Here is a 15775-nt window from a genome sequence, read left to right on the forward strand (position 1 = left end):
CTTCAGCTGCACCAGAAAAAAAAAAAGGTTAAGAGTTCTGGCATTCATAAATAGATCTCTCACAAATTCTGGCTGGCATCTGATTATACTGTTTGGAGGTCCTAGTATTGATTGTTACCTCAACTTTGGTGAGTTAGAGAGTCCCAGAAACATCCACTAGAAGTATTACATCTCTCCTCCCCACTGTGTGCCAGTCATTCTGTTTATTTGAAAAACAGAAATGACTAAAAGTATGGATTCAGTCTCAATTGAAATACAGTGTGATTAGTATGAAATCAAGTATTATCCGAGGAAGGAGTATGGCAAGGATGATCTTGTGGAAGAAATTGTTTGGCCATGGCCTGAAAATGAGTTAGATGCCCACCAGGTGGACATTTGGAGAGAATGGCATTCCAGGTAGAGGTATTGGCAAATATAAAAGCACATTTGGTTATGGAAGAGGTTTGCCAAGGGTATGAGTTATGGGAAATGAGGCTGGAAAGGTGGTAGGCAGAGGACTAAATTATAGTCTTCAAACAGGTAAAAATTATACTACTGACAACTTGAAAAATCGTTATAGCATTTAGCTCAGTGTATAATAAGGCACTATTGTTTACTGATGATAATTGTTGTTGACTGAGTGGCACTTCATGTTCTTCATATTTCTGAGTTGTAAAGACTAAATGAGATTTCAGCCTATGTGGTATCTGTGTAGTTTGAGAAAGAATATGCGACTATTTTGTCATCATTAATTTACATCTCCCTTTCCTCTCTCTTCCATATCTTCTTTCCCTTCTCCCCTGTCCCTTCTTTTTCCCTCTCCAAACCTTTGAGAGACATAATCCCAGCCATGAGTCAAAAATGATGTTCCAAAGTCCATAGTGATGTGTAGTGATTTGCTTTAGCAGTTTGAACATAGATTCCTGGAGGTCCTGGGATGTAGTACAGGTTGAGCATCCCAAGTCCAGAAATCTGAAATGCTCCAAAATCTGAAACATTTTGAGTGTCAACATGACTCTCAACAGAAATGCTCATTGGAGCATATCAGATTTAGGAATTTTGGATTTGGGATGCTCAGCTGAGTATAATGCAAATATTCCAAAATCCAAAAAAATGAGAAATCCAAAACATTTCTGGTCCTAAGCATTTCACATAAGGAGTACTCAACCTGTCTGAAATAATATGAAATTTGAAGTCTTCTTTTAAAAACACATTTTGCATTATCTGTGTTTGTTTTTATATAGAATGTTTTTCTTCCAAATTTTTGAAAAAATTATGACTTCTGGAAAGGAGAGTATAACCCTGTGGCTTCAAACATCCTCTGGCTCAGTGTTGAATACCTCTAAAGGTATATATAGCCTATGCCAAGAACTATTTCTATTTTATTGAAAGAAAGTGGTTTTAAAAAGTCTCCCAAGAATAAGTAACATGCATCTCAACCATTTTAATTCTTATTTGTATACAGATAAGCCCTTTCGTGCTGCGGCTGACAATGTGACAGAATAATTTATATTATTATATTATATATTATATGTAATTTGTAGAATTTGCAACTTTATTATACCACTTGTTAATATTTCTATTTGATTATTTTATAAGATACCAATTAAGAAGACTATTTAAGTGAAAGCTGCTGCTTTTTGAAAAGTGAGAAGAGAGTCCCAGCTATTTTCCTAAGTTTTTATTTCTGTCATCATTGAGTCCTATAACTACCACAATCAGGTCTGACACTAGGGACCTGCCACTTGCCATGTTACTACCTGGGAGTTAATAGTCTGTTTATTTTCTGTGAAGTAGATCATATATGAGTTGTAGGTGAAACATACGATTATCAAATGCCATTTTGTAGAAATAGCTTGTTTAGCTTTTTTTTTTGTGTGTGTGTGTGAGATGGAGTCTCGCTCTGTCACCCTGGCTCGAGTGCAGTGATGCGATCTCGGCTCACTGCAACCTCCGCCTCCCAGGTTCAAGTGACTCTCCTGCTTCAGCCTCCCAAGTAGCTGGGACTACAGGCGCGTGCCACCATGCCCGGCTAATTTTTTGTGTTTTTAGTAGAGACGGGGTTTCACCGCATTAGCCACGATGGTCTCGATCTCCTGACCTCATGATCCGCCTGCCTCGGCCTCCCAAAGTGCTGAGATTACAGGCATGAGCCACCATGCCTGGCCTTTGTTTAGCTTTCTTATTTCATGAACCGAATAAGCTGAACAGCAGAATATGATCATACATGTTTTAGTAAATAAAACTCGTGAACCACAATATGTTTTGATATATCAGGATCCACTTTTAATGTCATTTTTCATTAGGAAAACAGGCAGAGCAGGGTTTTTTGGCGGGGTAAATTTGCATTTTCAGAAGATTCTCAACACATTAAGTTTTAGAGACACTTTGGTATATAGAATGTGTAGGAAAAGTAGCTAGCTGCTGTCACGTGCAGGAGTGTGTGTTGGGAGTTGAGAAACCTGGCCACAAGCCACTGCAGCTTTGAAGAATGTGGCTCATGGGAGGACTCATAGTTCATTACGTAACATTCAGCAGAGAGGAAAATATAAGCACTGTCTCCATCACTTGACTTGCTTTCCATTTTGATTTAGTTACCTGGTAAAGTCTAGGTATCCTATAGTGGAAGAATGAAAGACAAGCAGGTTCCAATGAAGGACCATGCCTCCAAAGCCATCAGCCAGTGGATCGTTTGTGGGGCCAGGCAGGGGTTAGATTTATTATTGTTGGACAGGGATATTAGAGTTTTGAAAGACTACTTGAAAAACATCATCAAATGATACTCGGAGTTTGTTTCCGAAAGGGTATTCTTTCCTCTCTCTTCCCACAACAGTGTGCGCTTCCTATTATAGTTGATATACCTGTGCTTTAAAATAGCACAGCTACTAGTAGAGGCCATTTTATACCAAAATCATTTCCCTTCATGTTCTGTGGTATATCAGTTTGGCAGTAGAGGTTACAGAGTTTGAAATCAAAGGAGCATTGGTTCCTTCAGGGAAAAAACGATACCAATCTACCAAAATAAAAGCCAAACAGACTCTAATTGTTCTTTATCCCACAAGGGGCTTGCCCTTTTTGAAGGTGTGGTTAATTTTGATAGGACTCTTCTCTCTAACAGGGTTAGTGGCTGGGAATTACCTTTTCCCCTGGGCAAAACCCACTTTAAAATCTCATTTTAAAACAGAACTCAAAGTGTCTTTGAAAATAAAAGTACTTTGGGAACTCTTCATTCTGTAACCCCGTCCCTCTCAGCAAGGGGACTCCAGTTTTCTCACAGGGCACTTCCTGCTGCAGTACCTAATTCTAACTTTGTTTTACTATAACTCATGCTAAAATAGGAAAGGTTTCAGCTTTACAGTTTTTATTAGCTGTTCATGTGTTTTTAAAAAAGTATGTGTTAAATAAAAGTAAAGTAAATGTCCACCAAGGAGCTAAATTTTAAAAAATCAGTTTCCATTAAGTCTAGTTCTATAAATGTTTCAGTACCAGGTTTTTTCTACTTGCTGTTTGTCTAGTGTTCATCATAATATTCAGAACAGTAGCCTTAACTTTCCCCAACCTTCTTTCCCTTCTTTTACTAGAGGTGCAGGACCATGCCTTTCATGAATCGTTATTCTCTATGTCAGCTCTTCTCTCCCTTGGAGACTTGAAAAACATCATCATATGATACTTGCAGTTTTTTTCCTCAGTGAATAAGGTTTTTTTTTTTTTGGTGGAGTCTCGCTCTGTCACCCAGGCTGGAGTGCACTGGCGTGATCTCGGCTCACTGCAAACTCTGCCTCCCGGATTCAAGCAATTCTCCTGCCTCAGCCTCCCGACTAGCTGGGATTACAGGCACGGACCACTATGCCTGGCTAATTTTTGTATTTTTAGTAGAGATAGGGTTTCACCATGTTGGCCAGACTGGTCTCGAACTCCTGACCTCAGAAGATCCACCCACCTCGGCCTCCCAAAGTGCTGGGATTACAGGCGTGAGCTACCGCACCCAGCCTGTGAATAAGGATTTTCAAATCAAACCAAGCTTTTTTCTTCTATTGCCTGTCCTTTTTCCTTCCCCCAAAGTCTTACAGCACCCATGATTTGGCAACCTCATACAGGAGGCTCTTGAGCTACCAGTCACATGAGAATGAAGGCAAGAAAAGAAGGGACCAGATGGCATCAAAAGATACGCCTTTCTAGGTCACTGGTGGTTAAGCTTGCAATCTGGTTACCAACAGGGAGACTTACGGGGGAAAGGGTGGAGAGCAGCATCACTGAAAAGGAAGAATAATTTTGCCATACAATTGCTGTTCTAAGAATTTGCAGGAGAGAAAAAAACTTATACATTGAGGAGAATGGATTTTTCTGATTTAACTCTTTCCAGTTTACAGTTACAGGCCATCCATTGCTCTTGGAAGGGTACATTTACCTAAGTGGCATCTAAGGACATGTGGTAACTGTGTGCATTATTTGGATGGGACTCTCCCTCTTGGTCAGCTGTTCTTCAACTGCCATTAACCATTTGTTATTCTATTCTCCAAATGCCTGTTTCATTTAAATATAAAAACTTAAGGAAATGACATTTATCTTCCACAGGTACACCTCCACAAGAACAGAGGAAATAATTCACTGTTCATCTTTCATATTAGTATCGATTTTGGAGGACTGTATTTACAAAATATGAAGAATGGCATCACTGGCCTTTGTGAGATATCTCAGGGTATATTTTCTTGGTGTAAGCTGTATCTCAGAGCAGATGAATATTTGACAATAAATGTTCAGTAGTGGCTAATAAAAAATATCTTTTAGAGCATTCTGGCTTCCCTGTTCATTCAGGCATTTTTCAAACTTTGGTCTGGGTACCTCCTGGTTTGTCAGTGCATTGCAGATCCTCAGACAGCTGAAACTAGCTGATTATTTCCATATAGAATTCCAGCTCAGTTGTTTTCCCTTGAAGGAGAGAAAATAAGGCATTTAAAATTTTATGTTTAAACTTGGTCCCAGTCTATAAATTTAGGTCCTTTACTTTTTAAATTACCTAGAAGATCCTCGCTTTTTCATACACAAATTCTATATTATTCAAGTCCAAAGTCAAATTTGAACCTCTTTTACAGGTCTACCTCCTCCAATTACAATCTCTCCATTTATTCACATTCTTTCAATTTTATGTTTAAACTTGGTCCCAATCCATAAATTTAGGTCCTTTACTTTTAAAATTACCTAGGAAATCCTCACTTTTACATAGACCCAATTCAATATTCTTTAAGTCCAAAGTCAGATTTCAACCTCTTTTACAAGTCTACCTGCTCTGATTACAATCTCTCCATTTATTCAGATTCTGTTGTCCTTGATATCTGTATGACTCTTTCAGTATGGACCAAATGAAACAAAACAGTATGTTTCTTTCTGTAGTCTTGAGTGTAAACTCTTAAAGTTAACTTTTTTTTTTTTTTTTTACTTTTCCTTCTTAAGCAGGTGTCTGGAACAGTGCTGAGTATGTAAAATCCATGTAATAAATACATGGAATGATTAAAGAGAGAAAAAATTTTAATATGTTAGTTATTTTCATTCTAGGTTTTAGCAAGTATCACAAAACGGAAAATAGACCCACCTTTCTTTTCCTTGATGTGAAAGTTTACGGAATCATTTTGATTTTCCTTTCTTTTCTTTTCTTTTTTTTTTTTTTTCTTCCTGAGGCAGAGTTTCACTCTGTGGCCCAGGTGGAATGCAGTGGTACCATCTCGGCTCACTGCAACCTCCACCTGCTGGGTTCAAGTGATTGTTGTGCCTCAGCCTCCCGAGTAGCTGGGATTACAGGCATGCACCACCATGCACAGCTAACTTTTATATTTTTAGTAGAGATGAGGTTTTGCTGTGTTGGCCAGGCTGGTCTCGAACCCTTGGCCTCAGTCTGCCCACCTTGGCCTCCCAAAGTGCTGGGATTATAGGTGTGAGCCACCATGCCCAGCCCATTTTAAGTTTCTTAAAAACTAAAAAATAAAAGATAATTCTTACATATACTGAAGTTTTGGAGTTAATTTGAACAAAATTGACAAGGTATTCTTGCAGTAATGTGCTTGTTAACTTTACTAGTTTGCTTTGTTGAGTTTTTTAGAAGACTGAATTTAAAGCAGGAATGTCTATTAGTGTAGCTGCCAGTCTTTGTTTCCACGCTCCAGTCATATTATATGAGTGCAGTTATCATATGCCATAATAATCTTAATGAAGAGTTTAAAGGCACTTTTTACTCTGGTGTTTTGTTGTTGTTGCTGTTTATTTGCTTTTTTTGGTCTGCTGAGCAAGAGCACTGTGGTCACATGAGAATCCTCACCTAAGAAATTTTCCAGTTAAAAACGAAAATTTTGTTAAAGGTTCTATGCATTTGGGTAGTAAAGCAGGGGAGGTAAGTGACTTTGAAGTTGTTAAATATCATTAAGGAGAATCCATTGATATACCTTTGATTTAGGGATTCCTTGATCCACACCAGTTACGTCAGGTTTCAGCCTGGACCCAATTATTAGACCTGAGGTACTGAACTCAATAAAGAAATTGGAAATGGAAATACTGTCCGACCTTTAACTATAGTTAGGTTAGTAGGTGCTAAAAGAATCTTAATTCATCAGCCAAACCTCTGACCTCACTACCCTTAATCATCCTTGCTTGTCATGACATAATTGGCTGCTTATTGCCTTCTCCTACCTCTCTTTTCAAATTGCTAGCCTTTGAGAATTTCACTTGACATTATTTCTTGTCTATTGAGACAGAGAAAGCGCATAGTTTGGTGTGTGAATTAGCAAAACCATTTTAGTCCTCTTTCAGAAGAGAATGGAGGGTGTGTGTTTTGTTCTTGATGCAGTTAAGACAGTTACCAAAAGTTCAATTATAGGTCTTTAAGGACTAGGGGTAAACTGTGAACATATTTGTGGATTTTCTTTTCAGATATGCTATTAACTGCTGAATTACCTTACCCCTTATGAAACACAGGACCAAAGATGTGGACTAGTATTCTTTTAGGATGAAGTTAAATACTCAGAACTCTCTCATCACCATGATCATAGTTCTTTTAGGGCACAGGGAAGGTAAATCCATGAGGTTCTCTGCTAGCATTTCTAGGGGAAATTTCCTGCAACTTTCCCACAGGAAGGATAGATTAGAGAATGCAATGACTTTCAGTAAGTAATTTTTGTCACCTGTTGTCCTTGTGGATTGGAGGCAGGTAGTGAGAGAGACAGAGGAAGAGAGAAAAAGAAATAAAAATTAAGCTAACAGGCTAGCACACTTAGATAGGAAGCAGGGGATTATTTTATGGGTTATTTCTGTGGCTAGAATTGACCACAGGGCATATATTTTGTCTAACCCTACCCTAGCTGGTCACAGAATTTTGCTGTTTCTGTTGTATGGGAGTATAAGAAATCAACATTTTTATAAGTGAAAAGTGGTTGAATATCAGAAATTTCATATGGTTCAAACTAATATATAACAACATGTAACACACTGTAGGATGGCTACAGTTGTAGAGAGGCAGGGTGTGTGTGTGTGGCATGCCCACACACACGCGTGCAAGCAAGTAGAAGGTGGGAGGGGGGAAATAGAAACTTGTGAGCATTTTATACTCCCTTGGGGTACCACAGCTGAAAACCTCTCCTCTCGCCTGTGGTTTTAGTTATTCAAGATCAAATACAATTGTCCTGGTATGTTTTCACACTTCCATATTAATACAGTTTGAGACAGTTTATGGGGTGAGTTAAAAAATAAACCATCTTGACAGAGATTACCATTGGGGATAAAAATCTAAAGTGAGTGTTGTCTAAAGAGTACAACAGAAATAGCAGAGACTGAAATGCGGCCACCCCTACATTCTTTGACAGTGGAGAATTAGGGGTGTCACATCTATCCTATAGGCTGAATAAATGGAAATTATTGTTTATCTTAAAATAGGTTTTATGCTATTTCTAGTGAAATAACCAGACTGTGCTGATTTGACTTTTTGTCTTTCTTAGACGAGCTCATCTGCGCCTTTGTTTAGAACGCTTAAAAGTTCTGATTCCACTAGGACCAGACTGCACCAGGCACACAACACTTGGTTTGCTCAACAAAGCCAAAGCACACATCAAGGTGAGAATTTTTATTTTCAGATTTGCACAATTCACTCGGTTCTGGTTTAATTATTGGCACTGATTCCTATTCATATACATCAGCTAGTTCACCATGCTCTCCTTAATAACTGACCTCAAGAGAAGTCTTTCTAAAAACTTACCAGCTAATCTGATGGGAACAACATAACCTGATTAAACTAAATTGTTTTGACAGCGTGGCCATTTGAAGAGCTGAGAACACTAGGAAAATAACAATTACCCTCTTCATACTCAGAAGGAAGGCAGTTGTGCCCTCTGGTGGAGATGACTTCATTTGGCTGTGTCCTTCAGTATTTTTCCATCAAATACCATACTAGAGGAAGTTTCTCCGTGGAGATTACTTTACAGACTTTTAGAAGTCCATCTTGTTCAAGTAACATAGCATTCATTACATACACACAAAAGTAAAGACAAAACTATTTTTTATTTTTAAAAATATGTATTTATATGCATTCTCATTTTGGAGGCTTTAAAAATGTATTTATATATTTTTATACACACTCATACACGTATATTCATTCCTGTTTTCTCTGCTAAAGAAGGAATCAGTTTTATTGTTTGTACTGGACTATACACAAATGTAAAAATCATTTCATCATTTCAGAAACTTGAAGAAGCTGAAAGAAAAAGCCAGCACCAGCTCGAGAATTTGGAACGAGAACAGAGATTTTTAAAGTGGCGACTGGAACAGCTGCAGGGTCCTCAGGAGATGGAGCGAATACGAATGGACAGCATTGGATCAACTATTTCTTCAGATCGTTCTGATTCAGAGCGAGGTAGGCAGCTTGCCTCTTCTCTAATGAAATACTAAGCATCTCTGTATCTGGATTTAGGGAGGGTATGTTGGGAAGCACTGTATTTGCTTTCTTTCTAGCCGACAGAGTAACATTGTAGGTTTTATGCAATCATAATATTGTCTAGCAGTGCCAGTGTGGACTATAAAACTTTGTTTTTTTTTCTTGAAAAAATATATTTATATTATAAATTATATAATGTCCCTCAATTTAGGTTTGTCTGATGTTTTCAAATGATTAGATTGAGGGTATACAGTTGGGGTAAGGAATATCACAGAAATGATGTTGTGCCTGGTGGCTCACGCCTGTAATCCCAGCACTCTGGGAGGCTGAGGTGGGCAGATCACAAGGTCAGGAGATCGAGGCCATCCTGGCTAACATGGTAAAATCCCGTCTCTACTAAAAATACAAAAAATTAGACGGGTGTGGTGGCGGGCACCTGTAGTCCTAGCTACTCGGGAGGCTGAGGCAGGAGAATGGTGTGAACCCGGGAGGTGGAGCTTGCAGTGAGCCAAGATCATGCCACTGCACTCCAGCCTGGGCGACAGAGTGAGGTTCCGTCTCAAAAAAAAAAAAAAAAAAAGAAATGATGTTGTGCCCTTCTCAATCCATTGTGTCAGGAAGATACATGATGTCGAAGTTTTTACTACTGGTGATGTGAATTTTTATATGTAGATTTTAAAGTACAACACCCTTTATTTCTCTTTCCATCTATCCTAGAATATTTGTCTTTGACAGAGTTAAAGAACAGAAGTCAACCAAAAAAGAATGGTTTGAATTTTACCGATCGTTCTTCCCAAAGCTTCCACCACATCAGGCTTCATATCACATTAAAAGATCCCAGAGGTGAACACTGGTGATTTGAAGCCTTACATTTGGAGAAAAGAGCTCATGAACTCTTTAGGATTCTAAAACATGAGACAAGTGACAGAGTTTTTTTGTTGGTTTGTTTTTAGGACTCTGATTTTGTTTTTCGTTTTTGACTTTTTTAAGTGGAAATTTTCAAACATACTTAGAATAGAATAATGAACTCCTGTATACCCAGCATTCAGTTTTCATCTGTTCTTCACAACCCTCACCCTCAATATTTCTTCTGGAATGCTTTAACTCAGATCCCAGATAACATCATTTTGCCCCTAAATACTTTAGTATGTATCTTGAATAAATAGGATTTTTAAAAATGTAATTATAATGCTATTATAATACCCCACAAAATTAATAAAATCAGATAATCTTATTTAATATCATCTAATACCCAGTCTGTGATACATTTTCTCCAGTTGTCTCAAAAATGGCATTTTACCATTGGTATGTTTAAATCAGGATCCAAAGGCCACATTGCATTTTTTTGATGTGCCTTTTAAGATATTAATCTATAATAATTTTTTCTCTTCCCCCTACACCATTTTGGTAGAAACAAAAATGGATTTCTACATAACATCTCAAAAAGACTTCTTTGGCAGAGAAAACATGAAGGAATATATAGGTATAGATCTGTGTGTGTATATATGTACATATTTTTTTAAACATCAAGAGACTGAGTCATTTTTCTTACAGAATTTCCCACATCCTAGATTTGGCTGGTTGAATCCTCATGGTGTCATTTAACATGTTATGTCCTTTATATTGACTGTAAACTGGTTGGTAGATGCAGAATACTTCATAGGTGGTGCTTTGTACTTCCTGTTACATCAGTATTGTGTCTAGTTGTTGTTGCACTTTAATATTAATCAGTAGGTTCAGGTAAGGTCATTTTGATACATTTATATAAATGTATCAGCCTCTAACTTAATAGTTTTAGCAATTATTACCCTTATTTCATTGGGTGTCATAAAATAGTGATTTTCTAATTGTGTCACTCCTCTTGTATTTATTAACTGTTTTTCTCCTATAAACATTTTCTCATCAACTTTTCGGTTATCCTGAAATAAAGTTCATACAGGGAAGGTGGGATAAATGCTTGGTCTTGTTTTTTGCTTTATCAGTTTCCCAAACAGAGTTGGTATCCTAGCAGCTTCCAGAAGTAACAAGTTTTGGTTTTACTGTTTTTTGATTATATCATGAACTCATGTTTTGCTGTACTGAATGTGTTCCAATCCATTGCAGTCATCCTTTTAAATTCTTTTGAATGCTCAAACTGTCCCAGATTTGGTGAGTAGGAACCTTTCAAATAGTTTTTTCATCCTTTTTAACACAACCCTAGGAGTTCTTGTTTTTCTGTTTTGTTATTTTTCTATGTAAAAGTTTATTTTTGTGTGGCACTCAGTTTTCAAGAAAAGTCTACCAGAGGCAGTAGCAAGAACCTGAAGGACATGCTACATTTATCAGTAACAGTGAAATATAGCAGAAGTAACGCTGAATTAGGCATAGCAGAAATAACCCTGAATTAGGCATAGCAGAAATAACCCAGACCTTGGTGTCCCAGTCTTTCATTGCTAACTAGCAGAAACCTCTTCTTAGGTCTTTAGGTTTTAGCTGTCCTTCCTGTTACCTCCTCCTTGTACCCACCCCAACTACCTCCAAATTTCAGAGAGGAGGGTGTTATTTTCATCACTGTAGCTCTCATTTTTTTTTTAGTGTTCCCAGTGTACCTTATTTTAGTGGTACCTTACCAAGTACCATCCTTATCCTGAGCTGGCAACCTCCTTTTTGTAGTGTTACGGGGGCTTTTAGTTAACATCTGTGGTACACTTGGCTAAAGCGGTTTCTCATTTTACTTTGTTTTTTTGGGTTTTTAAAAATATTTTTTAAACATATTTTTAAATTTTATTAAAATAGAGATGGGCCTTGTTGCCCAAGTGGTCTCAAACTCCTGGGCTCAAGCAATCCTCCTGCCTTGGCTTCCCAAAGTGCTGGGATTACAGGTGTGAGCCACTGTGTTGGCCATCATTTTACTTTGTTTTGACTGAGTTCAGCATGCTCTTTTGGATAGTGTGTCTTGTTATTATCTTCTAGTTGTAGGTTGGATGAGTGTTCAGTGGTGCTGGGAAACAATGGCTTCTGAAGCAATAAGGATATAGAGCCAACATATGAATTCATAGATTATTTGGACAGCTGCCTACATTTTAAAAACATCTCTAGAATCTCTAAAACTTTTGAAGCAACAAGCCCTTTTGAAAAGTATATTCCTGGAAATAGCTTCACCCTGTCCTTTTGGCCTCACAAGAATCCACTTTTTTTTTTTTTTTTGAGAGTGTCTCGTTCTGTCGCCTAGGCTGGAGTGCAGTGGCGAGATCTTGGCTCGCTGCAACCTCCGCCTCCTGAGTTCAAGTGTTTCTGCTGCATCAGCCTCCCAAGTAGCTGGGACTATAGGTGCACACCACCATGCCCAGCTAATTTTTGTATTTTTAGTAGACACGGGGTTTCACCATATTGGTCAGGCTGGTCTTGAACTCCTGACCTCATGATCCACCTGCCGCAGCCTCCCAAAGTGCTTGGCCGCACCCGGCTGAATCCACTTTTTTTTTTTTTTTAAAAGCAGTTGTGATTAGTGTGAACCCTTAAAAAGTCAGTGCCAAATGTGAAACAGTCAGGCTTTGAATTTGTTTTAAGGTAACTGAAAAATCCTGGGTTTCACTCTAGCTCTGATGGGAGAAAACAACTTTTTAACTCCTTTTTGTTTTTAAGATGTGTATTGATTTTTGTATATTATTGATGATTGAATATCTAGTATTTAATAATTAAGATTTTTTTTTTTAAGAGACAGGGTCTCACTCTGTCACACAGGCTGAAGTGCAGTGGTGAGACCTTGGCACACTGCAGCCTCAACCTCCTGGGCTCAAGAGTGATCCTCCCACCTTGGCCTCCCGAATAGCTGGGACTACTGGATCACCCACTATACCCAGCTAATTTTTGTGGGTTTTTTTTTTTTTTTTGGTAGAAATGAGGTCTCACTTTGTTACCCAGGCTTGTCTCAAACTCCTGCGCTCAAGTGATCTTCCTGCCTTAGCCTCCCAAAGTGCTGGGATTATGGACATGAGCCACTGCGTCCAACAACATTATCTATTGATAGCTGAGTCAAATATGTATTTGTGGTTTTTTTTTAAATGTTTGGCTTTTAAGTCTGTATACTACCACCAAAATGGATCTCACTATAATCTGAAGACTTTTAAGTCTCAGGCCCTTATTTCAAGCTATATTTGATGCAAGAAAATTAAATCTAAGACATATACCTCAAACTCTACTTTATAATGACTTGTTTGACTGACTAGTTGAAGATCTTTATGATGAATCCTAGGAGTCTGTTGAACTATCTGTAGAATGGCACCACCAAAGGCCTGGATGGGTAAATTTTCTAGTTTGCCTATATTAAGTTTATGCTCCTGCCCACCCTTTAAGGCAACCCTGATTAATAAACAGAACTGAGAATTAGTTTGTGGTTTAATGCAAAACAGATGTTTTTAAACCACTTGGGGGTTGGGACCTTTTAATATTAAGCACTAATTCCCAAATACACCAAGTGCTTTAGGGAGGTCCAGACGGACTGGCGTCAAAGGATTTAGGAAATTTGCTGCCTAAATTAAGACCACCACTGTATATCAGACATTCCCCTTGGCAAAAAATATTCCTGTCTCTTCACCTTGTTCCTCTGTTCTCCAGAGATCACTGATGATAAGCTTGTTGTGTAACATTTCTTATACCTCTTTTTCTCATGCTGTTAGTTTTTGAAGGTGCGCTATACTCGATAATTAATGTTCTTTTTTTTTTTTTGTCCTTTGGCAGAGGAGATTGAAGTGGATGTTGAAAGCACAGAGTTCTCCCATGGAGAAGTGGACAATATAAGTACCACCAGCATCAGTGACATTGATGACCACAGCAGCCTGCCGAGTATTGGGAGTGACGAGGGTTACTCCAGTGCCAGTGTCAAACTTTCATTCACTTCATAGAACCCAGCATGACATAACAGTGCAGGGCAAAATATTCACTGGGCCAATTCCATACAAACAATCTCTTAAATTGGGTTCATGATGCAGTCTCCTCTTTAAAACTAAACAAAACAAAACTATACTTGAACAAAAGGGTCAGAGGACCTGTATTTAAGCCAATACTTAGCAAAAAGTGGGGCAGAGCCTCCCAAGAACAAATATTCAGAATATTCATATTGGAAAAATCACAATTTTTAATGGCAGCAGAAAACTTGAGTGAAATTTTCTTGATTTGAGTTGATTGAAAAGAGGACATTGGAGATGCCATCCTCTTTCTCTTTTCTAGTTTGCTCATACTACATTGAGTAGACACATTTAAGGATGGGGCTATGAACCCCTTCCTGAGCTTTATGGTCCTAAAAGCAAAATAAAAACTATTCGAATGAAAAGACAAGAAAATCAGGTATTAATCTTGGATAGCTAATGAGCTATTAAAACTCAGCCTGGGACAGTTTATCATGAAGCCTGTGGATGATCAATCCTTTTTTTTTTTGAAAAAAGCTCATTTCATGCTCTGCAAAAGGAGAGACTCCCATGAAGCCTTTTGAAAGGGATCATCATGCAGCTCAGCTTTCTGTTGGATTCCATGCTAAGCAAGCTAACCTTATCCTGCATTGTTAGCACTAGGCACCCAGCTGCCAGCTCTCCATCCTGCTGCCCTTAGGCCACATGGGAGCAGTCCATGCATGACAGCCTCTATCCTACAAGGCCTATGAGTATGGATTGGGGGGCCAAAAGGAAAAAGCTCCACGTGCCTCTGTGTCTGCGTGGGTCAGAAGAGATGTGCACGCAGATTAGCAGGCCAAGGTCTGAGCCACAGCAGCATTTTTATTTCAGATTTTGATAACTGTTTATATGTGTTGAAAACCAAAATGACATCTTTTTAAAGCTTATCCATAAAAAAAACATAGATGTCTTTTATAGTGGAAAAACACATGGGGAAAAAAATCATCTATTTTGATGCAGCATTTGATAATGATAAAACACCTCACACCTCACTCTTTATAGTACACAAAATGAATGAGGTCTGGGCTAGGTAGAAAAAGGGTCAATGCTATTTTTGTTTTTAGAATCATTACCTTTTACCAGCTTTTAACCATCTGATATCTATAGTAGACACACTATCATAGTTAACATAGTTAAGTTCAGCACTTGTCTCATTTTAATGTAAAGATTTGCTTCCATTTTCCTACAGGCAGTCTCTCTCTTCCTCACAATCCCACTGTGCAGGTGCTACTGTTACTCTTACGAATATTTTCAGTAATGTTATTTTCTTCTAAGTGAAATTTCTAGCCTGCACTTTGATGTCATGTGTTCCCTTTGTCTTTCAAACTCCAAGGTTCCCCTGTGGCCCTCTCCCTTACCCTGGGAAGGCCTCTTGGAGACCTTACCCCTGGCTGTTTGGACTTTGTATACTTTAAATAATTTAACTACCCTTAATTACTTAAAAAAAAAAAAAAAGCTTTATGATTTTCATAACTTATTGCTGATTTTAATGGATTGTTAATTTCAGTCCTGTAGTTTTATTTTATGTTTAGATAGGGCTGGGCAAGGAAAAAGAAAATAAAGACAACCATATTTAGCAGTGCAGTTGAGTTGTGTGTTAATGTTTGACTATCCCTTTGTGAGTGACATTTCAACAGCATTCACTGCTTCTATATATAGTGTACCATCTTGGTCATACATTATGCCTCAACATATACTTGTTCTTGTGCCCTTCCTTTGCCTCCAGAAGTTTTTCCTTGATTGTGCTGTTTCAGTGGAAGAAATTCTTTGAAGTAGATGAGTGAAAAACTGCATGCCTTTAGAAGCCCAGTATCAGAACTTGCTACGTTTCAGGTGCTAGGACTTAAAGAAAAACATGACAAAACAATTCATTTTTGTGGCCCGGTAAATTATTTCTGGTTTCACTTATAATTACTACTGGCTGAGTCAAGATGTTGTCTCTCTGTTTGCTTACTCT

General features: G+C 38.1%; 1 protein-coding gene across 4 annotated transcripts in view; it reads left to right on the forward strand.

The window, feature by feature from the left end:
• The window catches only part of MXI1 (MAX interactor 1, dimerization protein), a 77917-nt gene extending 62515 nt beyond the window's left edge, over positions 1 to 15402 (forward strand). For all 4 annotated transcript variants that reach the window (XM_063670254.1, XM_054503946.2, XM_054503947.2 and 1 more), the window contains 3 exons: positions 7959 to 8073; positions 8698 to 8869; positions 13610 to 15402. In XM_063670254.1, the coding sequence (XP_063526324.1) occupies positions 7959 to 8073; positions 8698 to 8869; positions 13610 to 13773 (451 nt within the window). In that variant the 3' untranslated portion in view covers positions 13774 to 15402. The remainder of the gene's footprint in view (positions 1 to 7958; positions 8074 to 8697; positions 8870 to 13609) is intronic.
• The last annotated feature ends 373 nt before the right edge of the window (positions 15403 to 15775 follow it).

This window comes from Pongo pygmaeus, chromosome 8, assembly GCF_028885625.2.
Source record: "Pongo pygmaeus isolate AG05252 chromosome 8, NHGRI_mPonPyg2-v2.0_pri, whole genome shotgun sequence".
Taxonomy (NCBI): domain Eukaryota; kingdom Metazoa; phylum Chordata; class Mammalia; order Primates; family Hominidae; genus Pongo; species Pongo pygmaeus.